Source organism: Aedes albopictus, chromosome 3, assembly GCF_035046485.1.
Source record: "Aedes albopictus strain Foshan chromosome 3, AalbF5, whole genome shotgun sequence".
In the NCBI taxonomy this organism is placed as follows: domain Eukaryota; kingdom Metazoa; phylum Arthropoda; class Insecta; order Diptera; family Culicidae; genus Aedes; species Aedes albopictus.
Genome location: NC_085138.1, coordinates 143,644,966 through 143,672,621, shown reverse-complemented (window position 1 = coordinate 143,672,621; position 27,656 = coordinate 143,644,966). Strand labels below are relative to the sequence as shown.

Genomic DNA, 27,656 nt, shown 5'->3' with positions numbered 1-27,656 from the left:
GGAGTCTTTGACAATTCTCCTAAGAAAATGCCATACTGGTGTTTGAGGGATAAGATGCGGATGCCAAATCATGGCGTGAGGTTGTTGAAAGGTGGAAGTCGCACTACAGTGTGCGCACCTCCCACATAGACGAAAAAAAACAGAGAATATCTGGCTGATAATAATAACAACATTGCCTGGGGTATTTGCTGCATGTCTGCAATAAAAAAAAAGCTTTTGCATATTCCCTGGAGATCGGATCAATATTATTTGGATTTTTTGAAACTAAAATGTTGTTTATTTCGAGGAACAGTTCATTTATTGCTCATCGCACTAAATTTATATTTTTTTACATTGAATCAATGTAAATATTTTATCGAGAAACTTAATCACTATTAAATTTTCTTTCTGCTTCTCCCTATAAAATTTGGTTCAATTTTACACTTTTAGAGGTAAAAGAAGTTTATAAAAAATAATGAAATCTCTTGCTTATTGACCTTCCTTGCTAAAACGCCAAGGATTCGGCAGGCCGTTCAGTAGATGCCGGTTGGGATCCATTGCAGCGTACGTTTCCGCCGCAATACGTTTGAGAGATTCAGATTCGGATGGACCGGTGGCTTCCACCATGTCCCTCAGGATGCCTCCCTCCTGTTGAAGGAGAATGTGCGGCACGTCGAACTCGCGTGCCTCACCCGCGTCCATCACCAGGATCCGGTCCGAATCCATGACGGTGTGCAGTCGATGGGCAACGGTCAAAACCGTGCACTGCTTGAACTTTTCTCTGATTGTCTTTTGGATGAGGGCGTCGGTTCTGTAAAAGAATGGGGTTGGGTTAGGTGTTTGTTAGAGGAATGAACTTGGCTGAAGAACTTACTGAGGATCAACGTTAGCAGTGGCTTCGTCCAACACCAAGACTTTGTTATTTCTAAGGATGGCTCTTGCTAGACAGATCAACTGTCTCTGCCCCACGCTGAAGTTTGAACCGCTTTCAGTTACCATGTAATCCAAACCGCTAATAGCCGATCTTAGTTCAACTTCGTTGATCGCTGTCCAGAGACTGTCGTCGTCGTACAGATTAAAGGGATCCAGATTGTACCGAATTGTGGCGCTAAACAACACTGGATCCTGAGGTATAATAGAGATCTTCGATCGCAGTGACTCCAACGACACTACACCCGTATCGATACCATCAATGAGTATTCTTCCCTCAATGGGTGCCAGTCGGAACAAGGCGCCTATCAAGGATGACTTCCCGGCACCGGTTCGTCCGACAATACCAACCTTCCAGGTGGACGCAATAGTTAGATCTAGATGCTTCAACACGGGAGCACTGCTTGCATCGTACCGCAACGACATGTCCCGGAACTCTATTTGACCACGCCAAGGCCAATCGCTTGGCGGTACCTTCGGTGGATCATTCTCCGATGGGATCTCTGTGTACTGAATCACGCGTTCGACCGAAGTCATTTGCTGGATTGATTCCGCTGTTTGACGAATACCGTACTGAACCATACCGGTGAGAATCATTGCCTGGGAGATGGCCAAACCGACGTTGGCGCTGAACGTTTCTAGAAATTATAATTGGAAGGCTGTACTGATGAAGAACGTCACATAGTACGGGATAGTAGCTTACCTCCGTGCATCACAATAAAGCTGAATGTAACACAAGCGACAAACGCCGTACTGATGCAATCCAACCACAATCCCAAAGCAGCATTGCTGGACATGGTCAGTTGCCAAACAGCAGAGTGCACGTTCTGTAGTGCGTCGAACTCTTGGGTGATCTTCTGTTGAGCAGCATTTGCTCGAATCGTTGAAAGTCCGGTTAAAGTCGCCGACAGATGCGAAAAGACGGGACTTCGCGCTGTAATTCAGAAACCAGGTTATTGCCGAACTTCTAAAACGCTACCTGAAACCTTACTGATTCCTTCCAATCGTTTGAGGTCCTGTGTAGGTCGTAGGTACAGCTTCAACACTACTGCAAACAAAACGATCGCTCCCAAAAGTGCCAACAGCAGAATAGGATTCATCATGGCGATCACTAGCAGAATTCCGACCATCACCAGCAGCACCTGTACGGCATCCATGATTGCTTTCGGTAGCAATTCATCAATGGCACCCATATCTTTGGAAAAGCGATTCAATATACGTCCCGACGGATTTGTGTCGAAAAATCTCATCGGAGCTGCGAGGATCTTTGCAAACATACGATCGTGCAGAGTTCGCGATGCCTTCATGCATATATTGAAGAACAGATATCCTCGGTAGATGGTAAACGTGACCACTCCGATTATGATGATCCCGTAGGATATGAGCAGATCTTCAGTGGTGTAGTCCACCGGCAGGTCACGAATGCGACGTTCTTCTTGGCGTGTCCAGTAAGTTACGAAGTAATCCGACCCACTGACCACTACTTGCGAGAAAATGAGCATAAACGCTGTGAACAGAATAATGCAGACGTTTCCTCCAGCTAGGAAGTACGTAGTCCACACCCTCAGAGCTAGGGTACCTTCGGCTTGATCTTCGTTCACGGTGCGACCAAGATCTTCGGCAACGCTGGACTGTAATGGATAAAGCTATTACCAATGTCTCCCAATACTATCAAACAAACCTACAGCACAAGACATCGAACCTCGTGCTCCCACGGAGGTACTACTCTTAAGCAACCTGTGACTCTCGGACTTCACTCCGTCTATGAAGGGAATTTCTTCATCTGCCACTTCTTCCAACTCGTCTTCCTCCAAGCTGTCGGCGGTCTCCTCGGAAGATCCCATCAGTTTTCCAAAATCTAGATCACTGTTGGACAGCTCCTGATATGTTCCTTGCATTAGTATTTTTCCCTGCGAAAGAAGAATGTCTCATCGATCGAGTCTCACTTTGAATTATCATACTTACATTATCAATAATTACAATCCAATCGGCTTCCTTCAGGAAGTGAACCTGGTGGGTCACCAGTATCCTGGTCGCATGTTGTTTCGCCAAGTAACCTCGTGGGCCCATAACTTCATCAAACAGGTGGCGCCCAACGTGCGTATCGACTGCGCTGAGTGGATCATCCAGCAAGTAGATGTTAGCATTCTTATAAACAGCACGTGCCAAGTTCACCCTAGCGCGTTGTCCACCAGAAAGCGAAGTTCCGCGTTCGCCTACAACCGTCTTATCTCCATCCGGGAGCTGCTCAAAGTCCGTCAGTAAGGCACAATGTTTCACAACCTCCTGGTAACGTTTCCGATCATAAGTTAGACCGAACAGGATGTTACTCCGAACTGTTCCCGTAAACAGCCACGGTTCCTGACATCCGTACGAAACTTCTCCGTTGATGTTTACCGTTCCGTTCAGTATGGGTAATTCGCCCAGAATCAACTGAAGTAGAGAGCTTTTACCAGCACCAACGGGTCCGATAACTGCCAGCAGTTGGCCAGTTTTGGCTGATAGGCTCAAGTCCTTCAAGGTTCTGTCCTTGTCGTTCTCCCAACTAGCGGAGACATTGTTGAACTCTACGGCTACCGTGGGGCTCACTTTCACCAGTTCGTTGTCGTTCTTCTTCAAACCGGTCATCTTTTTGTCCTGTTCCTCCATTCCGAGGAACTCTTGAATTCTATCGATTGAAACCAATGCTTCAGCGCCAAGCGAAACGGCCAATGGATAAAAAATTGCCGCCGTCAGTTGTAGAATATTGAAGAACTGCGCCATTGGAAAGACAATATCGGCAGTGATCGGACGACCCTCAAAATAGCAAGTTGCGATCGCTATGAAGAGTGTAGATCGCTCAGTGAACATCATCGTACTGAGATAGATGCCACGGATATACGACGCCCACCGGATCTGACGGACTTCCTTCTTACGGGCCAACGACACAACCGTGTGAAACGGTTTCTCCCAAGCGTACATTTTGATCACTTGGATACCTTGGATCAGCTCATTCATGATACCCACGCGTTGATCGGTTCGCTTGGCTACGCGCATACGAAGAACCGATTGTAGTCTCCCAAGTCCCGTTTGTACCGGGATGGTCTTCAGTAGAAGACCAACGACTCCGACAACTGCCGCCCATTGAACTTGCCTCCAAATAAGGTAACAAGTAAGTACTGCCTGAAAATTGGACAAACGTTTTAAAAAGTTCACAACAACAAAGATTCTTCCCTTATCCGAATTCTCACCTGGAACGGCAACACCCAGACGTAATGCAGGAATATGAAACCGTAATCCAATCGACTAACATCGTTGGACAACAGATTGATCAGATACCCCGCTGGTGTTTGTCCGGCTGCTTTCTTCGACATACGCAGCGTCTTCCGGTAGATTGCCGAACAGCAAGCGATTCTCATCCGGGCACCAACCAATCTCTGCCTCAGATCGGAATGATGATTACAGAAGCATCCCAGCAGTGTGAGCAGTACCAACAACCCCGCCAGCCAGTGAGCATCGTTCCACGCGTATTCGATAAAGTCGCCTGCGCTTGTCAGCTTCCGCTCTTTGGTGGGGCCGTCCTCCTCTTCGAGGTCATCGTATCCCTCATCGCGGCTGACACTGTAATCTACCAATGATGACAAGCGAAAAGAAATGTTAGCTTGTAAGGGCTAATCAATACAACTTCCTAGAGTTTATGTGAATGTTTGGTTATCGCGCTACTCGACAAGTGCACATAATTGATGATAGTTTCATTGCTTACCATCATCCCTGTAGTCGTCCGTTTTGAGATGGTTCTGGCCGACTGAATGTTTTCCGTCAGCAATGCTGCGGCGTACCCGGTCGGTATTATCATCAGTTTCATTCGAGTCGTGGCCTTGTAGAAAATGTAGCGTTGTTGTGAGGAAGACATCTGGAACGGAAGGCGTTGTCACAGTCGTATTACTGCTTGGTGTGGTCAGATGCGTTACGTTCAGCGGGGCTTGGAATTGGATCAGGAGTTGTGCCAGGACCAGCGGTAGAATCGTTCTGCAATTCAGGCGTAAGGGAACACATTTAGTCGAAATTCTTAGAAATTTTACTGAATTACGGGCCTTACTTGATCAATACGAAACAAAACACTAGGAAGCCGTCGAAGATGCATTGTTTGTAAAATGTGCGAAAGAGAGCATCACGAAGTCGAGGTGGGCGGTTTTTCCTCCGGGCTCGAACAATTTCCTTTTCCCACTGTCTGAAAAAGTAAAATGATATTAAACAATTTGTCTCATCAGTAGAAAAATGGAGTCAGAATAGATATAGTTGAACTTTGAAATCTCAAGAACGTAACTGCAGAGAACTTGAGTGGATTCCTTCCCCCCAGACCTTAAAATGCGTTCCTAGATTATCAATAAGTTCGTTATGAATTTCATGCAGAATTTTATCGAAAATCGTGGAAAATTGCTTGCGAACTTTTATCATCAAGCAAAAGTTTTCAGTGAATTTCAGTGAATTTCGGTGAATTTCGGTCTGCAAAAGAACAGCAACGATCAATCTTTGCAGACTTATGTAAAATGGTACAGCCCAACTGACCTTGGTTCAAGAACCTTACTTTCTTAAGGGAAATTTCTATCTAGGAAACCTTGTGAACGCGCGGTGATTACTTAACATAGGTAACCGCTCAACCTTCTTGGTATCTGCTAGAGAGGAAGTGTTAGACATAACGCTTTGCTCTAGTAGAATTAGTCGCGAGCTGACCAATTGGCATGTGTCCGATGAAGAATATTTATCTGACCATCGCTACATCTTTTTTGAACACTTGAATGTTACTTCGCAAACTTTGCGTTTCAGAAATCCCCGGTCAACAAACTGAGATTACTCTATTGATGTGGTTGCGGCCAAATTTCATGGATACCCAACCTTCCATTGACACTCCAAGTGATTTAGATGATGCCGTTGATACTACAACCACAGACAAACAGACGTAACACTCCGATAATTCCCATCGTACACCGATTTAACGGTCTTTTTCAAAATTTGATAGTCGGCCAACTACCCAACCGTGGCGCTCGCATCGTTTTTGTTCGAGTTTGACGTTTTCTCACTACCGCCACCTAGTTGGTGGTCGGCCAAACATAGTCCTTTTAGCATTGGGCGAATATGTTTCCGTGACTATGATTTGAATCGAAAAATGTTTGAAGTGTTACGTCTGTTTGTCTGTGCTACAACGACCTTCATCATGGAAGCTTTTGAAGGAGTTTGGCCTCTACGGTCTGTAAAGACCACATGAGGAACCTCTTGGTGGAACTCTGATTTGGCGAAACTAAGAAAATAATGAAGAAAGAGTTGGAACAGACGACGCTCGGCTGGTTCGGAGGCTTTCAGATCGGCTCGCAAGGCCTACAAGAAAGTTCTTCGGTCTTCTGAACGATCCGGCTGGAAAAACCTTTGTACGAATGTTTCCAGTTTTAGTGAAGTCAGTCGGCTGTACAAAATCCTTGCAAAATCTAAGGATTTCCGAATGTACGAACTTCGTTTGCCAAATGGCGATTTCACCTCCTCTGATGCGAAAGTTCTGAAATGCTTATTCAGCACACACTTCCTCGGGTGTGCGGATTCCGAAAGTGGGTCGTGCGTCGTATGAAAAAGCAAAGAGTTCCAGACTTATCATTTTTTTTTTTTTCTGAAATGCTTAGAACGCATTGTGGATCATCACATCCGTGATGTTCATCTGGCCAACGTGCCTCTTCATGTGAACCAACATGCTTACCAATCTGGTAAATCCACTGTGATGACTGTTTTATACAAGGTTGTTTACGATATCGAGAAGGCATTCACTTAAAAGCAATCTTGTTTGGGAGTTTTCTTAGATATCGGGGGTGCCTTTGACAATGTGCCTTTCGATGCCATATTGCCGCACGGAGTCATGGTATATCTCCAATTATTTCCAATTGGATTCACCAAATATGTACTCAAAAACCGATATTTCGTCTCGACTTTGCAACTAGCAGCGATTAGAAAATTTAGTGTTTGTGGATGCCCCAAGGGGGAGTCTTGTCACCGCTTTTGTGGAATCGAGCGCTATTGAGGCAACTCGATAATAGCGGTTTTCCTATAAAACCATAATGCCGACGTATGTGCATCAGCACCATTTTCGGCCTGATGCAAAGCGTCCTTCAGTTAGTTGAGGGTTGGTGTCGCCAATATGGCCTTTCGATTAATCCGAGTAAAACATTCTTTTCACGGAATGGCGAAACCGTAATGGCGTTCGACCTTTGCGTCTTTTCGATTCTGAAATCGATGTGACTGAACAGGTAAAGTATGTTGCTGTTATTTTTGATTCCAAGCTTTCTTGGACACCTCACATTGAGTTCAGAATCAAGAAAGCTTGTATGGCCTTCGGGCAATGCCGACGAACCTTTGGTAAAAGTTGGGATCGAAAACCCAAGTATATCAAATGGGTTTACACAACTTTTGTTCGACCAATATTGGGCTATGGATGTCTTGTGTGGTGGCAAAAGAGCGAAGTGAGAACGATCCAGTCAAAATTAGGCCATCTCCAAAGGATGTGCTTAATGGCGATGTCTGGAGCGTTCTGTTCAACTCCCACGGCAGCGCTCAAAGTTCTCTTTGACGTTGCCCTATTACACATTCATCTCAGACAAGAAGCGCTTTCTTGAACTTACCGGCTACGGGTACTCGGTCTACTAGAGGAAACTCCTGTGAATCGCACATCAACATACACTTCGTTGTTTCCACTTTTGTTGAATTGGGACAAAGTTGTCCTTGCTCCAGATGATCTTTCAATTGCTTGTAATTTTCCATATACGTACACTGATGGCTCCCTTTTCAAAGGTCGAGCAAGTGCTGGTGTTTATTCTCGTGAGCTAAGGCTGTATCAGTCTTATTCACTTGGTAGACACTCCATTGTTTTTCAGGCCGAAATCTTTGCTCTTATGTGCGGAATGCAATCGGCACTTAAGCAGCACATAATGGACAAAGTAATATTCTTCTGTTCAGATAGCCAGGCTGCTATTAAAGCAGCTATCGCTTGTCGAACTCAAATCGAGGAGCTGAATTCAGCAAACGCTGTTCAGCTTGTATGGGAACCTAGCTATTCTTCCATTGCTGGACATTGATTGGCTGATGAAAGAGCTCGCACTGGAGCATCACATGACTTCATTGGCCCTGAGCCAGCTATTCCGATATCGAAGTGTTGGATTAAGCTTCAGATTCACACCTGGGCTGTCACTCAACACAGACAATATTGGAATTAGAGATGGGAAAACTGATTCAATTTTGAGAGCGAATCGCTCCCGATTCACTCTCAAAAAAGGGTCGACTCTTTTGATCGATTCAATAACTCATTTCCGAAATTTGATGAAAAAATTCGTTTTTCGAGCCGAGTCCTTCATTATATGTCCAGTTTTTGAGAAAATCTGCTCTCTTGGTACGAATTAACAATCTTAGAATGACGTAAAATGCAAGATAACACAGATTTTCATTCCTGCCACTAAAGAATCGAATCACTGGTGCGAGTCAGCCACACAATAAACTAACAAAAAAATATCTAATGGCAAAGATTGCGGTGTTCTGCGTCTAATTATTATGAAAGTGCGTAATCAGCCAACTCTTTTCGACAGATAGTTGGACACGTTATGAACTTCACGGAATCGTAACTCGTTTGAAAAGAATCATGGCTCGCTCACTCGGTTTCGCGAGTCGATTCTTTGAGTCGATTTGCGAGTGAGTTGCCCATGTCTAATTGGAATAGTTTGGAGTCATGTCGTCAAACCAAATTTTATAGTGCTGAGCCATCTCTACGGGTGGCGAAGTATCTAACTAATCTGTCTAAGCAGAATTGCAGCATGCTGGTCAAAGCATTGACTGGCCACTGCCGACTCAGCTATCACATGGCGAATATTCAGCAAGATGATTCATTTGCATGTGATAGCTGTTGTAGGGTCAAGAAAACGCGTCTATTCAGTATAATGAAACCAGTAACAATAATCCTTTATTATTCGTGCTTGTCATTTCTCTAACTATCCGACTACTACGATCCTACATCTCTCCTTCCTTTCATAGAATGATGTTGTGGCTTAACTTTGATCATAACATTGTTTTATGGTTTTAAGACTAAATATATTTTCACATCTTGAATGCAACACGGTTAACAGATCCCAAGGTTGTTTGAATTTGCAGAGCCCATCTCACGGATCTATTTTATCTGGAATGAAAGGATTTCATTAAATGTCCTGTTATATGTATAGATATTTTATATAATTTTTATTTTGTATTTTTTTAAGATAATCTTGACCATAATTCCTCTTTTGATCGCATTTGCATTGATGTCATCCAGGCCGTCTTGACAGTGATATTTGGATCAGCTCTTCTTCTATTTTTGCTGTAAACATAAACAATAATTTCAATTAATATTTCGAAAAATAATATTCTGCTTCAGACGTTGAGAATAATCCTGAGGTTCGCCTCTAGGTCTCAATCTGATACTCGAGAATCATCCCGCGAGGATCGCCTCCGGGTCTCGCAATGGTGTGCTATCATCCCTTGTGTTGGGTTCCACCTTGGTACATGAGAATCATCCTGAGGATCGCCTCCAGGTCTCAATGTTACCGTTTCCCCCGCGAGGATCGCCTCCGGGTTTCTTATGCGTACTTCATCCCTTTGTCTGGGTTCCACCATCTACATAGATCAGTGTACTTCATCCCAACAACAGGGTTCCGCTAAATTTCAAAGGATCGCCTTTGAATAATTTCTGCGTACTTCATCCCTCAGTCTAGGTTCCACTGCCATCACCGACCAGTGTACTTCATCCTAACTAGGGTTCCGCTAAAATTCAAAGGATCGCCTTTGAATCATTCCTGCGTACTTCATCCCTCAGTCTGGGTTCCACTGTTATCACCGACCAGTGTACTTCATCCCAACTAGGGTTCCGCTACTTCTTAAGATCTATACCAAAATATCATCTTTGGTTCACTTTAGCGTACTTCATCCTTTTACCTGGGTTCCACTTTGCTTATAGACAAGTGTACTTCATCCCAGTAATAAGGTTCCGCTTTTATCTTTGCACCTTTTTAAGCATAAGTACTGTTAACCCTCGAGCAGTCGCGTCTGCGACTACCTTCAACGACACCACGCTCACGTTTTGTACCACAAGCATGCATTTTTTTATGGAGCGTGTACTCAGTACACGACGCGACCGCTCCCGGGTTAACTCTGCAGTTCCATTATTTACTCGCCTGAACTTCATGCTCAGGATTCAGAAAATGTCAACAGAACAAAATATTGAACAAACTGATTGGCAATGTAAATGTCACCATTTAAAACCTGGGTTCCATGGCCAAAATTCCCGAAGCAATATTAAAATCTCATCATTTTTACAAAACTTTTTTTTTTATTCACTTCAGAGTCTGTTACGCAAGTTCAATATTACTTCCACAATGTGAAATCTGACACAGTGGTTTTTCTCTATTATTGCAAACTGTTTTGGAAAGTACTCGCCCATTTATTACTATGATTTTTTTTAAACAATATATTGTTCGAACCATTTGTTCACTTTATCCCTAACGTGCACTAACACTGTATTGTCAGTAGGGTAGGTGTCATCATGACATTTGATCATTATGACACAATATGAGAATCTTCTAGCAAAGAAGTTTTTTTTTCTTAATCAGTGGAAGGACAAATTTATTATCGAAATGTAAAGGTCATAGCCGAAAAACCGCCGTTATAATAACGATAAAGATAAAACGTTTTCACTTTCCAGATTTGAACAATCAAAAAGTTATTCTTCTGGATCTCATTCAAAAATCATGAGACCATGGCCGAAAAATTGATTCATCCATTTGTTATAAACTTTGAATATTACTTACATGTATTATTTCCTTTCCATAACAACAAATATTTGTTTTTATCAGTTGAATTTAGCTTTGTTTTTTTTTTTTTTTGAAACCCTTGTTCTGTATTATTATTATTGTATTCGATTTGAGCATCCCTAATGCGGTCTGAAACGTATTGTAACAAGAGTCGGGCTTACCGATTAGTTGAGCCTACGAATTCAAAAGAGAACGAAAATAGAAAGACGTTCAGTCTGCTTTTAGCCACCAAACCTGATATTTCATAATACATCCCAAATCACATAAACCGTATACTTGTACAAATTCCGCATTCAGCTTTCAAATTTATAGGAGCATGATTGTAAACAGTCAATAGAAGATCTAATGGATCTAAAACCATTTATGTACTAAATCGTGACTAAATTATCATTTTAAACCGTCTAGGGTAATTCGCCAATTGTTGAACGGTTAGTACTGGCATTTTTGTTTTTGTTTGGTTTTCCGTGTATAATTCCGCTTCAGTTGAAAAATATCCAGTAAACGTATATCCACTCTTTCCTTATACTTCCCATTTAATTTGTATTCCCTTAAATTCCATTTTCTAAGAGAAAATAGAACATTTGTATGGGAAGTCTGTAACCCAATTGTTGAACGCTTCCATAAGCTAGCTCATCCTAATGTTGGACGATTCTCGCCAATTGTTGAACGGTTCAAGCTTTGTTCGTAATTGATGACGTATAACCCGACATAAACCTATCATTGACCTATTTTTATTTTCGCCACCAAACCCAACATAGACCTAACAGTTATCCGATATGGATCCAACAGTGGTCCAACATTTGATAAAATTTGACCCGACTTTGACCCGACATCCGATAATTTTTCACTCTGGCGGATTTTTTTCCGGGTTTTTCGTGTTTTGTGCCCAGTTAGTCATTTGAGTGACAATTCACTCAAATGAGGGAGCGTCTATAAGCTACGTCACCGAAAAATTGTCCATTTTAAAGCCCCCTCCCCCTTTGTCCCCATTTTTTGTATAAGACCTTTGAAATTTTTGTATGGGTCGTCACATTTTGCTGAACCCCCCTCCACCCTCCAAGCGTGACGTAATTTATGGACGTTCCCAAGGAATCGGTTCCTATTTGAAGAGAGATCTAGTGACTGAAATCGTTTTAAACATAACCAAAAAGGCTCTACAGATGAGGTGAAAAAAAAACATAACCAAATGCAAGAATGGCTGAAAAGATTTGACTAAAAGCGAAAACGACTGAAGGAAAGAACGCCTTTGAAAGCATCTGAAACACTCCTGGAAACCCAAGGGACCCACTCAACCCCCTAAAACACTCCAGGAACGACCCCGAAATCCTACATCGCTCCTAAAAAAAGTAACGTGAAAAAAATGTCTAGCAGTCATGCTAAAATCGTAGGTTATGCCAGTGTTCAACAATTGGATCTTAGATGCATAATGATAGTGTGATAAGAAAAATATTTTTTTCATATGAAATTACAATGAAAATGTGATTTTAAACAATGTTAAACTGTAAAGGACATCCTTCCAGTTCTTGTAACTATGGTGTGACTTTGATATTTGTGGTCGATTTACCAGCAAAGCTTATTTCGTAACAGCAATTTCTTAAAATTAATCTTAAGAGTTGCGCAGTTTTCGTGTCATCAGCGGTGCACGATTTTCAATCGATATTTTTTACGTGAAATATGTATAATTTTGTAACTTTATTTAAGCAATATCATGACACATATGTATACGCATCTACATCATACGATTACGTTGATGGAAAATTACTTAAGTTAAATTTATAATAACATTTTCAAAAACTGTTCAACATTTGGGTAGTGTTCAACAATTGGCGAATTGCCCTATCATGTAAACTTGAATCGAATGTCATTTCAATTTGATACGCTTACGATGTGCATATATGTACAGAAATGTCCTTGTCTATTTCAATCCGTTAAATATAATTTAACCATTACTAGAGTCAAAAAATATTTCTATAAATGATTTCTAATTAATTAAAAGAAATAATTATTCCAATCTTTTGATTTTCTGGGGGTGAATGTGATTCTTTTAATACTTTTATATTCTCCAGGGGAATAATAATTACGTATTGCCCAATGCAAACTGTGTTTTGCTTTATCTGAACACACGGAAAATAGTTGGTCAATTTGCACACTTATGCTTTCCGATATTCTGGATAGTTTAGGACACCGATCGCCTATTTTTTTTAAATTGTATGTAGAGAAGATTTAATTGCTTCAAATTTCGTGTTGATTTATCTTTACAATCAGTTCCGTAAAAGTATGGATAGAAGTAATAAAATTGATGGAAGAATCGGCCATATTAACCTTGTGAGAGCATGCAAAACTAAACATGTCTATTTTACGTACAATACATGTATGACAACGTTATCAAATGCATACTTACTAGTACTAGTAACGTTGAATACCTACGTATGAGCTGTATACAAACATCCTTGTGGATAATATCTTCAGTCCACAATTGACCAAGGCAGTAGCCCACAATAGTTGTCCTGACATCAGCCGGCCTATTTCCTGGGAGTTCTTCGTTGATGCACTTGTGTTTCTCCTTCTGGTCTACTTGAACTGCGGAGGTTTGTCCATTTACTATCATCGAGGAAGAGTGAACTTTTGAGGTCCACTCCTGGGTTTGACTTGAATTATTCCTTCATGGCTCGTGATCGTCCTGAGTATCCGGTATAGCTTGAATAAAACTTCTGGCACAGAAAGCTACCCGTTTCCTCTGGTTTTCTGTTTCCGTCTTTATATTCCTTCCAATCTGTTGCGTTGATGGTTATTTGCTAGAGCAATCATTTTCGTTTTCACTAAGTTCCTTCTAAGATTTTTTTTTATCCTCGAAGCCATTTGTAGGGTCAAGAAAACGCGTCTATTCAGTATAATGAAACCAGTAACAATAATCCTTTATTATTCGTGCTTGTCATTTCTCTAACTATCCGACTACTACGATCCTACAGCTGTGAATCCGATTATGGAGCTTCGCATCATTTGATATGTAACTGTCTAGTTTTAGCGCAACTGCGTTTCTGAGTATTCGGTAAACACTTATTAAGTGAAACTGACTTCAGAAACCTGAATCTTCAGGATATTCTGTTGTTCTTAATCCGCTGCGGTAAAGAGCTATAGGTTCTCTTTCGCTTTATGCGTTATTACAGTGCCCTTTTCAGGGCGCTGTTCGAACCCTTTGTGGTACGCTTATGCGTTTGTTCCCTCTTCCAGGGTATTTTTTCATATTCCCTTACCTGTCCTTATCCTCATCCTTATCCTTATTTCCTTCCTTTCTCTCAGGTAGATGATGAAATAGGATATTATTATGGCGATGGCACTAATGCCCCAAATGAAGGATAACGTGCCACTGGAGCCGGCCTTCTGATACCTGATACCCATGAAATCCACAGAAATCCTCTCAAACCCTCTGATGCTTCTCGAAACCTCATGGTACGCCTTGAAATCCTTCAGAAACCCCCAATTGAGACCTCCGTAAATTTCTCTTAACCCTCTTAAATGTCGCTGAAAAAATATCAAGCCAACAAGCGTCCCCATAACATATCATTTTATTAGACTGTTGATATGCTGGACGCAGAAAAATGGCGCTTGTTCAAAACAATAAAACGCATGATAAATTTTCAAACTGAGAATTTACTTATTCCAAAGTTATATTTAATTGTTTTCATTTTTTGATTGATTGATTTGTCTTTATTAGAGAGACTTTCAGCCCTTGGCTGGTTCGTCTCTGTTTTCATTTAGAGTTTATCGATAAAAACAATAGATTACCATCATTTCATATAGGGTGCCTGTACCAGTTATCGCACCACCTAAGAAAAACTATTTCTACAAAAATAAGAAGAAGACCGACGAATGTAAACAATAAGTCAAATGATTGATTAGTTTTCATACTTTACAGGAAAAATATAAAAACGCAGCCAAAACTGCTTTTAGTATTTATTATGGCGTGTGCCAATGATAGGAACCCTGTACTAGACCTGTGCGCCGCCGCGCCACGCCGCCACCGCCGACACTTTTTGTCCCACGCCGACGCCGACAAGGTATCGGCGGCGCGCCATACGCTGCTGTTTGTCACGCCGCTGATTTTTATTTTTCGCGCCGATGATCAGTGCACAAACAAAATTAAGTTTACATAAAGTTGAGATGAAAAAATCTCACGATCACTATCACAAGAGTTTGATTACAATAATTGATTTCTCAACTCTTAGAACACACATTCACATCTCTCCAGAAGTTTCTTCAGAGATTCTTCCAGATAGATTCAGTGATGCCTCCAAGAGATCCACCTGGGATTCCTCCAGAAAACTCTTCAGGGATGCCTCCAGGACTTGCTCCAGGATGATATTTTTTTAGAAGATCTCTCAAGCAGATCTCGATTATAGTACCTTCAGAAATTCTTTCAGGAGAATTCAGAGATGCCTCCTAGAGATACATCGAAGCTTCATCCAGAATATTTTTTAAGGATTCTTATAGGAGGTTCTTCAGAGATTAGTATGAAAGTTCCTTCACGGATTCCTTGAGAAGTTCCATAAGGAATACGTACAGGAGTTCCTTATTCCAGGAATTTTTATAGAGATTCCAGGGGATCTTTCAGAAATTTTTGGAATTTGTTCAAGAATCCCTCTAGATATTCCTTCGGAGATTCCTCTTGGAATACCTTGGGGATGCCTCAAGAAATTTTTTCAGAGATTCTTTCAGGACTTTTTTTTTCAAGAATTGCTCCAGAAGTTCCTTCAGTGATCTCTCTAGGAGTTCGTTCAGGGATTTCCCTAATAGCTCCAGGAGGATTCAGGGATGCCTCCACGTGTTCATTGGGAATACCTTCAGAAGTTCCCTAAGCTATTTCAACGGGAGTTCGTTCAGGTATCCTTCCAGAAGTCCCTTTAAAGATTCTTGCAGGAGGATTCATAAATGTCACCTGAAGAATTATCAAAAATCCCGTGAGTAGTTTCTTCAGGAATTCCTGCAGGAGGTCTTTAGAAATTAGTTCCTGCAGAGATTCCTTCTGAAGTACCTTTAACAATTCCTACAGGAGATCTTTCCAGGAATTCCATCAGAGATTCTTCCAGGAATTTCAGGAATTCTTGCATATGTTTCTTCAGAGATTCCTCCAGATTTTTTTTATGGATTCCTACATAAGTTCCTACAGAAACCTCTACAGAAGTTCTACAGAGAAACTTGTACGAAGATCCAAGAATACCTCCAGGAGAATTCAGGGATTACCCCAAATGTTTATAAAGGGATTTCCATAAAAGAGTTCTTTCCAAGATTTCTTCAGAATATTTTTAGGAGATTGCTCGAGAAGTTCCTTCGGAAATTCTTCCAGAAGTTCTTACAGAGAGCTCTCCTGGGTTTTTTTTTTTTTCAAATAGTAGATTGAGATTGAGATTTTTCCAGGAAGACTCACGGATGCCTCCAGGAGTGACACCAGAGATTTCTCCAGAAGCTTATTCAAGAAGTCCTACAGGAGTTGCTTCAGGGTTTCTTGTAGGAGCTTCTTCAAGTATTCCCTAAGGATTATAATCAGGCATATCTTCAGGATATTCTTGGGGGATCTTTCAAGGAGTTTCTCCAATATTTCCTCAAGAATATCCTTCTGGAGTTATTCCAGGAATTCTTTAGAGAATGCCTCCCGCAAATCCTCCCTACCGGAATTCCTTCAAGCATTCACATGAGACAAATCAGCCAAGGGCTGAAAGTCTCTATAATAAAGACAAATCTATCAATCAATTGAGCATTCCCCTGGAATCCCTGCATGGATTTCTCCTGTAATTTTTTTGGGGATTCTTCCTAGACTTTTTTCAGAGGTTCCCCTGGACTTCCTTCGTGGATTCCTCCTGGCTTTATCCTGGAGTTCTTTCAGGAATTCCTCCGGAGATTCTTCCTAGATTTCCTTTCGAGGTTTCCTCCTAGACTTCCTTCTAGGATTCCTCCTGAAATTCTTTCGGGGATTCCTACTAATATCCCGTCGAATTTCTTTGGTAATTCCTCTTATAATTTTTCAGAAATTCCACCTAGATTCCTCATGGAATTCCTCCAGGGATTTCTCCTGCACTTCATTTAGGGATTCCTCTTGGACTCTCTTCGGGGATTACTCCTAGAATTCATTCTGGAATGTCTCCTGGAATTTCTTTGGGAATTCCTCCTGGGGTTTCCTTCTGGAAGAGCTTTATAGGTTTCTCCTAGAATTGCTTCGGGGATTCGTCCTGGAATTCGTTCGGGGATTTCTCTCTAAATTCTTTCGGGAATTCCTCCTAAAATTCCTTCGGAGATTTTTCCTGGACTTCCTATGGGGATTCCTCTTGAAAATCCTTGGAAATCTTTCGGAAATTACTCTCAGAATTCCTTCAGGGGTCCCCTCTGGGATTCCTGTAGGTATTTCTCCTGTAAGTGTTTCGGGGATTTCTCCTGGAATTCCTTAAGGAATTCTTCCAGGAATTCCATCGGGTATTCCTGCTGGACTTCTTTCGGGGAGACCTCCTGAACTTTCTTCGAGGATTGCTCCTGAACTTTCTTCGAGAATTCCTCTTGAAATTTCTTCGGCGATTCCTCCTAATATTCCGTCGGGGATTCCTTCTGAACTTTCTACGGGAATTACTCTTCGAATTTCTTCGAGGATTCCTCCTGGAATTATTTCGGATATTGCTCTTGGAAATTCTGCGGGAAATCCTCCTAGAATTATTTCAGGGGTTTCTCATGGAATTTCTACGAGGATTTCTCCTGGATATTTTTCGTTGATCCCTTCTAGAAACACTTTGATGATTTCTTCTCGAATTTCCTTAAAAAATCTGGGATTTCTTTGGAGATTCCTCCTGGACTCCCATTATTAAATCCTTTTTTTTTTTTTCGAAAATTCCTCTTGATATTCCGTCATGGGTTCCTCTTGGAATACCTTCGGGGCTTCCTCCAGGGATTCTTTTGGTTATTCCTCTTAGATCTTTTTTGGATTTTCTTCATGAAATTCCTTCAAAAATACCTCATGGAATTACTCCAGGATTCCTCCTGGAATTCCATCGGGATTTCCTTCTTGAATGTTTTCGTTGATTTCTCCTAGAATTCCTTCGGAAATTTCTCCTGATATTCGAAGATTCTTCCTAGAGTTCCTTCGAGGATTCCATCTTGAATTTCTTTGGAAATTCCTTTTGGACTTTCCATGGGGATTCCTCTCAGAATTCCATCGGGGTTTCCTCTTTGAGGAATCCGCTTGTGATTCCTTCTGAGATTTCTCCCGCAATTCCTTCGGAGGTGACCTCTGGAATTTCTACTGTAATTTCTTCCTTTTCCTAAAATTCCTTCGGAGATTTCTCCTGATATTTCGTCGGGGTTTCCTTCTGGATTTCCTTCGGGATTCCCTCTTGGGATTCCTTTGGTGAAACCTCTTCAAATTTCTTCGGAGATTCCTCCTATAGTTCCTACGGGGATCTCTCGCGGAATTTCTCCGGGGGTTCCTCTTAGAATTCCTCTGGGGATTCTTCCTAGATTTACTTCGGAGTTTCCTGCTGGAATACAGTACTGGCCAAAATTATAGGCAGTGGTGATGATACGATGTTTAGGTTGATGAATCTCCCTTTTTGTATTACTGTTTATTGACTACGTAATAACAATACAACGTTTCTTACTTCGAACGATTATCAATGAAGAAAATAAAATCAAAATATTGAAATTGGTCAAAAACTACCTGGCCAAAATTATAGGCATTATGTGAACCTGCTAAAGACAGTGTGATATCTTATTTCTGTAACTACTTAAAATTGAGGTTATAATACTTCCTCAAGCTTTCAATGTTCTTTTGACACGGTTTAGAATTGGGATCACTAGTTTAGGCCATTGGCGTTTGGTGTATTTTGATCAAATACCTATGAAAGCTCCAACGAGTACCTGGCATTTTTTAGATTGATAATTTTACAACTGATGATCAATATTCTTCATGTGTTCTCAATACGGTTGTTATCTAGGCTAGTTGGCGATTAAGCTGGGACAGGAAATTAATGGCTTTGAAACCAAAGAATTGATATTTCAACTTGTTATATGAATCATTGTCTTGCTGGAAGTACCATTTATCACCATTATAACTAAAGTTTTCATCAAAGTGTTTATCCTAGACAATAGATTGGGTGATGATATATCTTTTGGCATTCAGCATACCCTTATATAAAATCAAGGGATCAACATCTTGTGCAGAAAATATATCCCTATACACTATTACTACTCCACCTCTTTGCAATCGTGTTTAGATGGTAAGTGGTATATGGCGTTATTCTACTCTCCACCTCACAGACACCCCATATTCCAGTGAATTTCCTCAAAAGCGATAAAATAAATCAAAACAACATGATACCATTGTATTTTGTTCCAATAGACATATTTTCGGCTCCATTCGCGGCGTTGGTAATTTGTTTGTTGTATCGAACTGGACACCGCTTTTTTGAGTAGCTGTATAACTTACAACGACAAGTGGGACTGGATGCAAACAGTGTGTAAGACTAAAATTCTTCAATGAAAGCTGGACTGCCGGTTTCATAGAAAGGTAGACTGAATGCCATTTGGTATGTCAGAACCATTTTCAATGTTCGCGAGAAATATCTCAATTAGAACTTTGGTCGTAATGATTGCTACAGGTATTTCGAACAAGCCAACGCTTCATCTCACAATTCAAAATTAATAAGTTTTAAGGCCACACAATCAAAACTAATCCATTACAATGCCTAGGACTTCCAATTCTGGATCGGTTGCCCACTTACCCAAACTTAAAACCATTTAGGCACGGTTGGAGGACATTTATTGTTAACTTCAAATTTATAAACTAGAAATCACAAGAATCTCGATATACCTCATGGACATTTTATAAAAAATGCCAAAATTAAACTCATAAATTAGTGATCTCGATTCTAAACCGTACTAACAGTTCTGCTAAACAGAATATTTGAGAATCCTGATGATTTTTATTATTAACGTCTGAGATAGAACATCAAACTTTCTTAAGAAGGTCTTAAGTGCCTATAATTCTGGCCAGACAATTTTCGACCAAATTCAAGATTTAAATTCGTTCTCTTTCGTTAAGTTTCACCTCATGTTAGAATCAATGCAATTCGATTTTGTAATCAATAAACAATAAAACCAAAATTATTGCATTTGAATAAAGCTATTTCAAAGGAAGATTTATCAACCTAAACATCGTATCACCATCACTGCCTATAATTTTGGCCAGTACTGTATCTTATGGGATTTCTCATAGAATTCTTAAGAAAATTCCTCCTAGTATTCTCTCAGGAATATCTCCTGGAATTTCTTCAGAGATTCCTTCTGATAGATTTTGTTGATTCTTCCTAGAAATTCTTCGGGGATTCCTTCTGGAATATCTTTAGAAATTCCCGCTGGCATTCCGTTGGGGATTTCTCCTGGAATATTTGTTTTCGATTCATCCAGCGTATCAGCCCAATTGGTTTCACCGGAAGATCGTATTTAGCCATCATCTTATAACCATCAACATTATAACTACTTTAATTTATTAAAGTAAGGTAAGGTACATAGGTAATAACTATTGAAAAAATAGTTTTCAACTATAAACGTGTATGATGAACAAATTGCGATTTGAGGAATCCTCCTGGAATTTCTTTCGATGATTCATTCTGGATTTTCTTCTGAAATTCAATCAAGGATTTCTCCAGATTTTTTTGCAGGGATCTCTAAAAGAGATTCTTGAACCGCCAGAGACACCTGCAGAAGTTTCTTCAGGGTTTCACACAGCAGTTCCTGCAGAGATACGTCCACAATTTTCTTCATGGATTTCTTCAGGAATTTCCTCCTAAAATCCTCCTAGAATTCCTCCCTGAAAATATTCGGGGATTCCTTAGTTAAAATAGTGTAACCTAATTATCAAGTTTGATAGCTTCTGAAGGTTTTGAGAAAACAAAACAAAAACTGTAGTAAAATCCATATTTTATTGCCCTTCGTTTGCAATGGAGTCATGCAACATGCATTACACTGAGGATACCGGTAATGTCTCAATATTCCTTTCATATTAAAAATATTTGTCTGCTCCCCAAACAAATATAGTATTAAGGCTGTTAGAAATTTCAAAAATGTAAACAGCGTAAAAACAAAAATGTATAAATCATTTCGGTTCTGTTATGCCCATATGTGACGCCCGAGTTTTACAAATAAACGAATAAGTAAAAAAAAACCTAATCACTGGTGGCAGTGTGGAGCCGAACAGAAATAAAAAAGGAATTCATTCTAATGTAATAGTTTATGTCATCAATGGTCATGAAAAAGCTCAGACTGCAAATCATAGAGCGTAATGACAACTTTTTTGCTTTGCCAATGTTGAAATTATGGTCAAATTTTGGTCATGCCGATTCACGCCGCCGCCGCCGCCGCCGAAAGCTGCCACCGGCGTGACGCCGATGACGCCGCCGCCGAGCAAAATATAGTCGGCGCACAGGTCTACCCTGTACCAGTTATGGACACATTCGTTAATTTGGGTTCCACTTCGCACTATTTACATGCATTCCTTATGGGATTTGCCATAACTGGTACACTATGGCGAAATAGGGTGCAAGGAGGTCGAAAAGTTAAGGAAAATGATTTATTTCTACCATAATTTGTGCAAATTATGAAGTTTGAATGATTGCAATCATCTTTTGTGATCGTGATCTGTTGTTCACGATTTTTTTCTTGTTGATTTGTATCTTTAAAGGTTGCAAATCAACTATGGCGAATTTAAGGTACTATAGCCATAACTGGTACACTGAGCCTAATGTCAGAAATTTCATTTGTTTCAACAAAATAAAAACCATAAACATGGTCCGAAAGCACTCACACATCTATAAAATGCTTACCCCAATATGCCACAACGAAGAAAGTGCAGCAAACCCATCACGTCAACTTCCAAGTGTTGCTTTGGCCGTGGTGGATAACGCGCAAGTACTCACGACAGCATAAAAAAGTTGATCGGTTTTGCCTTTTTTGTCTTTTTTTTAGTCGTTTTAGTCGATCCGCTTACCGACGGTCTATAAATAGATTTCCGAGCTGCCGCAGCTCCTGCCGTCACCACAAATGTTAGTGGCAAAAGTGCAGTCGTTTGAATCAATCTATTATTTCATGTTGAAAATACTATATCTTTGATTGTTTTAACAAACTGTCAAAAATTTCGACAAATGAAAATATTTGTATTATCAAACAATAGAACAGTTCAGTTTAAAACTAGAAATCAGTTTGTCTCTATAGTAAACTGAAAAATTGATTGATTTGAACTAGAACTTAATTGTGTTTACAATTTATTTCTCTGCGTGTGTATGTAACTTGAACTTTTCGTAAATTGCGTCATACCATGCGTCTCCATAACTTTGTCTTAACAATAGATTTAATGAAGAAAATCTGCCGATTATGCATGCCATATGCGTTGGCAGAAAGAAGCTGAACTCACACAAAGGTGTACCATCTACCTGAATTGGTTGTGAACATTTTAAATCTCATTCATAGTTCATCCTTTCAGTATAAACGTACAGTGATTCTTGGCATTACAGCCATATTTATTCCACAAATGAGTCCACAACGTTCTGAATGCAAATCTATATCTGACGCACAATGAACAGTCTAATTAACGTAATCAAATAAAGAGCATTAGCACCTCGTGAAATTAAATTAAACTTTGTAGCTACTCACTCTTCCAATCGGTCGCCCAGATCTTCCGATTTGTCTTCCTTCAGGCACTTGGTGAGATCGTCCTTGCCGAGCCCTCGGCGGCATCCTCTGAAGAACAGCGGCAACAGCCAACCGTACAGCAGCTGCGACAGGAAGAATGCCCCTTTGCGGGGATTCTTCTTTTCCGGCTTCCGCGAGCTATCCATCAGCTGGATCCGTGGATAACATGCACCAAACCGGAACGGTGAAACGGTGCGCGGTGGCTTCTTTTTTTCTCGGTGGGATTTTTGCACTTATTTTTGTGCTGGCGCGAATTAGGGATTAGTCACTGAACGTTTGAATTCTACCACTGACTGTTACTGATTGCGCTTTTTTCCGTTGATCATTGTTGGTTGTGCACAATCGTATTTTTTTTGTCACAAATTCATTGTATACCACTGCAATTTAAGTCATATTTTATGAGTACACGAGCCTTGTCGGGCCACTTTTTATATGACATTGAAAAATTCAATCGGTAGCCGCCGTTGATAACCTTTGCTGACACAATAAAATGTAATTTTTGGCAATTTCCTAGCAACTTTGTTGACTACAATAAACGGTTCAGATCGCTAAATATAACTAGGATTGAGACTTTCAGCACTTAACTCTACCCGCATTGTGTGCGCTGGTCAGTTTCTGATAATGGAGATTCGCACGTTTCCTGCGCTGGTTTCAGGCAGGATCAGTGAAGAGAATTGTCAGACAAAAGAGGCACAAAACAAGCAACAAAGAGGACGCGGCGATTACTCTTTATCCCAGCTGGAAACAGATAAAGACATGATCTCGAAATTTTTTGTTGCAGACAAAACGGAAGCTGAATTTGTTGCGTACTTTTCAACTCGTGAATAATCAATTATTACCAACCCAAAATCGAACTTTTTTGATGATACATCTTCAGCAGCGTTGCAGTGTTTACCGGCTCGAAGTTACCGCTCGAAAATCACAATGCAAGCCTTAAAAATCTCTAAACTCGTGGTGTACTATCTTTGTCATATTCTGTTCAAGTTGGGACATACCTATGTCGCATTGGGTAGAATGTCGCAACAAATTTAGGTTGCGACATTGTCGTTATTGTTGCGCGATGGTTGAATTTTGATTCACTGGCAGGACAGGAGTCATTCGCAGCGCAACAGCCCAACGCAAACAGTCTTATCATAAACTCGACGACGACCTTGAAGCTGATAGGATTGCTTTATGAGTGTGCCTACCTTGTTTACTGTGTTGATTATTTATTGCTTTATGTTTTGGCATAGTTTTCAAAATTTTCTACGAACACAGTTGTTGCACATAATAGATTTAAGTATTTATAAATAATAAAATACTTCGTAGTCTGTTGAAGGTAAAATGTTCTACAGTCTTGACGAAAGGAATAAACTTTAAACTTCATTTACAACATAATCCATTTTTTGGGAAATTGCACATAAGAACACATATTTTTTAACTAAATGTAAGCTAAAAAAATTAAATTAAATGTTAGCTTTCCTAAAAAACGTCTTTTTAAAAACCAAAACATACATAACAAAATCAAAGGCAAAAACAGCTCAAAAAAGTATGAAAAATATTTAGAACTTTTATTCACAGGAACACATTTACTAAACAAATCGTAGCTGTACACGCTTTGTACCCTTTTTGGGTAATTTAAAATCAACGTTCTCCCACCCAATTGATGTCAGACCTCTGGGATCCGTTAGTCCGTCTAATCTTGTGCAATGTCTGTTTCACACTGAAATGCAAATAGTACATTTTATTCACTTCATTCAACTGTTTCGAATGATAATCCTAAACACTTTGCAGCGTAAATGTGGCTCAAACACAGTGGCATTGTCCTTGAGCGCGATGCCATGAACTGGGCGTGTGCAGCTTCCAGGGCAAATCCACTTGAATTTGAAATGTTCCCCCAATCGTAGCGCGGCTGACGAAAGACTAGCCTGATGATAGAGGAGCTTGATGCGGATTGTTTGTTCTTCGGTTGAGGATGAAGAGTTCTTCGCTTATCAGTTGGGAAGTTGTAAAGCAAATTGAGACACTGACACGAAAGCCAATGTTACATATGAGGGATGCACTTGGATGAAGTCGTTTATATGACAATATGCATCATATTGCTTTGAGACCAGGACTGCCCAACTTAAGACCCACGTGCCACATCCGGCGCATGATTATCTGATTAAGCTACCCGTGGAAAGTTTGGATTGAAGCACGGTCATGTAGACCAACAACCATTATGGAACGTTTGCAATTTATGGGAGTCTAACCATGAAACAGTGACTACAGCAGCGCATAAGAGGTCATAGTTACCTCTCAGAGACGCCAATGTAATGATTAGTTCGACAAAGAATGCCGATGAGTGACGAGCACTGAACAGTGACGAGTTCATTACACTGGTGCACTGGTACCTGGTTCAAAAAGATCGGTACTGGGAACAAGAGAAACGAATCCAGTGCGGTAAACCGTAGGAAGAAACTGCAGCATGAAAAGATTGAGATTGCTGAAGCGATGAAAAATCTGTTTCTCAAAACGCGATTCGTTTGGACAATATCACAGAGAACAGACGCCACTGACAGCAGTGTGGAAACTTTGCAATAGCAGCGTCATCATCATGTTAACACTTGTGTTGCCTGTTCTCTGCCTTGTGTGTCTGTTGTCTGTGACAATATCTCATTCCAACCTCGTCCAACCACACAATATCATTTCTTCTTGTTATGGAAGGTGAACTTGTTTAAACTAATGACACGACACTAATACTCATGGCAGTGGGTACAATAATTTGGGAAACACTGTTCCAAAGAAATTTTTCATTATCAGTGTGTATTTTTTAAAGTTTGGCTGTTGCCTGTATAAGAATGACGACCATATTACCGGACAACAAAAAAAACTTGAACGGAAGTTACGCAAAACTTACGAATAGACGTGGTAAATGTTGTTGAGCTAAAATGTCTTCAGTCGATCAGTACAGTTTTGTATGTATTTATTTTCATGATATATAGTTAATTCCGACACGCAACCAAAGATTAGCAAATACAAAAATTGGTAGGTGGCAGTATCCGAGCAGAAAAGTATAACAACTGAATAACATTTCAAGGTATTAATTCTAAATACTGTCATACCTCGATGTGCTTTTCATTAGGTGGTAATAAGAGGCAAAATAACAAAAACAAATACTTTAATGTTTGCATAAATCGCATCTAGAAAACACCAAGTCTTGTTATATAATGAACGCATATCTAAAATTTCAAGTGCTGTATTTGTTATCCAGAAGGTATTGAGCAACAAAATAATAATAATAATTTTTCAATAGCTCCATGATGTAATAGCTAAACTTGTTATTAACATATTTTCACTGCACAATTAAAAATACCACATCAATACCATACTCTGCTAAAATACCTCTAATTGATATTGTGATGTTCTCATAGATTTTCGTAGAATAATATTGAAATTTAGATTTAAGATATTAGAGTCCAAGTTGTTCTTTGCATGGTATTTGTAAGGTATTTCTTTCTACTCGGGTATACCAAAAATTGTATTGGCTTTCTGAAATCTGGAAAAGGAAAACTTCACGTGTATGCGTGTGCCTTGTCGCGCTTGTCTCTTATTATTTGTTCTATTTTTAAACCTTTACGCAATTCAGTATCATAATTTCTATTTAATACTTCCTATTTCAGTATTATAATGACCTACTTTTCCGTACCGGTTCATTATGCAACTGAAATGAGTTGCATAATGAAGAACAGTTGCATAATGTTCATAATGCAACTCATTTGAGTTGCATTATGAACATTATGCAACTCAAATGAGTTGCATTATGAAAAAATTATTGCATAAAATTTTGTATGGAACTCGTTGCAAAACTCGATTTTTTCAGCACTCTTCCTATTTATCCAACTCGGCCAGCCTCGTTGGATAAATGTACGACTCGTGCTGAAAAAATCAACTTTTTGCAACTCGTTACATAAATAACTATTACACGAAAGAAAATTATAACGATTAAATTTTTTTCTAATACAACACCAATTTATCCAAAGCTTCATCATCGTTTCAAAATTCGAGATAGTAATTATAGTTCATTTAAATTTCCTCTAGGCTCAGTGTACCAGTTATGGCTATAGTACCTCAAATTCGCCATAGTTGATTTTCAACCTTTAAAGATACAAATCAACAAGAAAAAATTCTTGAGAAACAGATCACGATCCCAAAAGATGATTGCAATCATTCAAACTTCACAATTTGCTCAAATTATGGTAGAAATAAATCATTTTCCTTAACTTTTCGGCCTCTTTGCACCCTATTTCGCCATAGTGTACCAGTTATGGCAAATCCCATAAGGAATGCATGTAAATAGTGCGAAGTGGAACCCAAATTAACAAATGTGTCCATAACTGGTACAGGGTTCCTATCATTGGCACACGCCGTAATAAATACTAAAAGTAGTTTTGACTCCGGTATTATATTTTTCCTGTAAAATATGAAAACTAATCTATCATTTGACTTATTGTTTACATTCGTCGGTCTTCTTCTTATTTTTGTATAAATAGTTGTTCTTAGGTAGTGCGATAACTGGTACAGGCACCCTAATTGACTTGAATATATTTATGTTTTGAAGAAAAGCAACCAAATGGCCGGCATCAAATTGAAAAAGTAATGGGATTTTTAGAATAAATTAAATCGCTATAACTTTTTTACTTAATAATAATTTAAAGTTGAGTCAAATTTTTTGCAAAGTTCATTACATTAGTCATAAATGATCAAAATTTCATTGCATTCGGTTCATTGAATCCGGAGATATAACAGCCCAAAGCTGGATATCGGATAATTATACACTTTTCTACAATTTTTCTAACTTCTTGGAAAATAGTCCGATCTTTTCCAAATTTTGACCAGTGATACACAACTAGTTTGTGAACTTACAGTAAAAATTTGAGAAAATCTGATGTCCTTTTCGAAAAGTTGCAGCTAGTTGAACGTTTTTTGAATAGTGAAAATTTTGCTTGTCCCTGTTATTTTGAGTATCTCCTGTAGATGGATGAGAGTCTGAAGCCACCATAAATAACATGGTGGATTGTGACTTGTGAGAAGTTATACAGCCCCACACTGCACAATGGCGACCTCAGTGTGATTTTTTTTTTGCAAGAGGAAAAATTCCGGCAGACAATAGCACAATGCCCAGCGCGTCGTTCCTAAAGCAAAGCGAAAGTTACT

The 27,656-nt window shown here is 39.9% G+C and overlaps 1 protein-coding gene across 3 annotated transcripts in view; it reads right to left on the bottom strand.

The window, feature by feature from the left end:
* Positions 1–254: 254 nt before the first annotated feature.
* Positions 255–27,656, bottom strand: part of LOC109416297 (ATP-binding cassette sub-family C member 4) — a 31,007-nt gene continuing 3,605 nt past the window's right edge. For 2 of the 3 annotated variants that reach the window (XM_019690339.3, XM_019690340.3), the window contains exons 2-11: positions 22,443–22,858; positions 4,988–5,119; positions 4,652–4,917; positions 4,140–4,516; positions 2,875–4,071; positions 2,595–2,819; positions 1,901–2,540; positions 1,613–1,843; positions 854–1,547; positions 255–790 (exon numbers count right to left, since the gene is read on the bottom strand). In XM_019690339.3, the coding sequence (XP_019545884.2) occupies positions 469–790; positions 854–1,547; positions 1,613–1,843; positions 1,901–2,540; positions 2,595–2,819; positions 2,875–4,071; positions 4,140–4,516; positions 4,652–4,917; positions 4,988–5,119; positions 22,443–22,627 (4,269 nt within the window). In that variant the 5' untranslated portion in view covers positions 22,628–22,858 and the 3' untranslated portion in view covers positions 255–468. Of the gene's footprint in view, positions 791–853; positions 1,548–1,612; positions 1,844–1,900; positions 2,541–2,594; positions 2,820–2,874; positions 4,072–4,139; positions 4,517–4,651; positions 4,918–4,987; positions 5,120–22,442; positions 22,875–27,656 lie in introns of those variants that run through there. The other variant, XM_029880352.2, reaches the window with a different exon arrangement.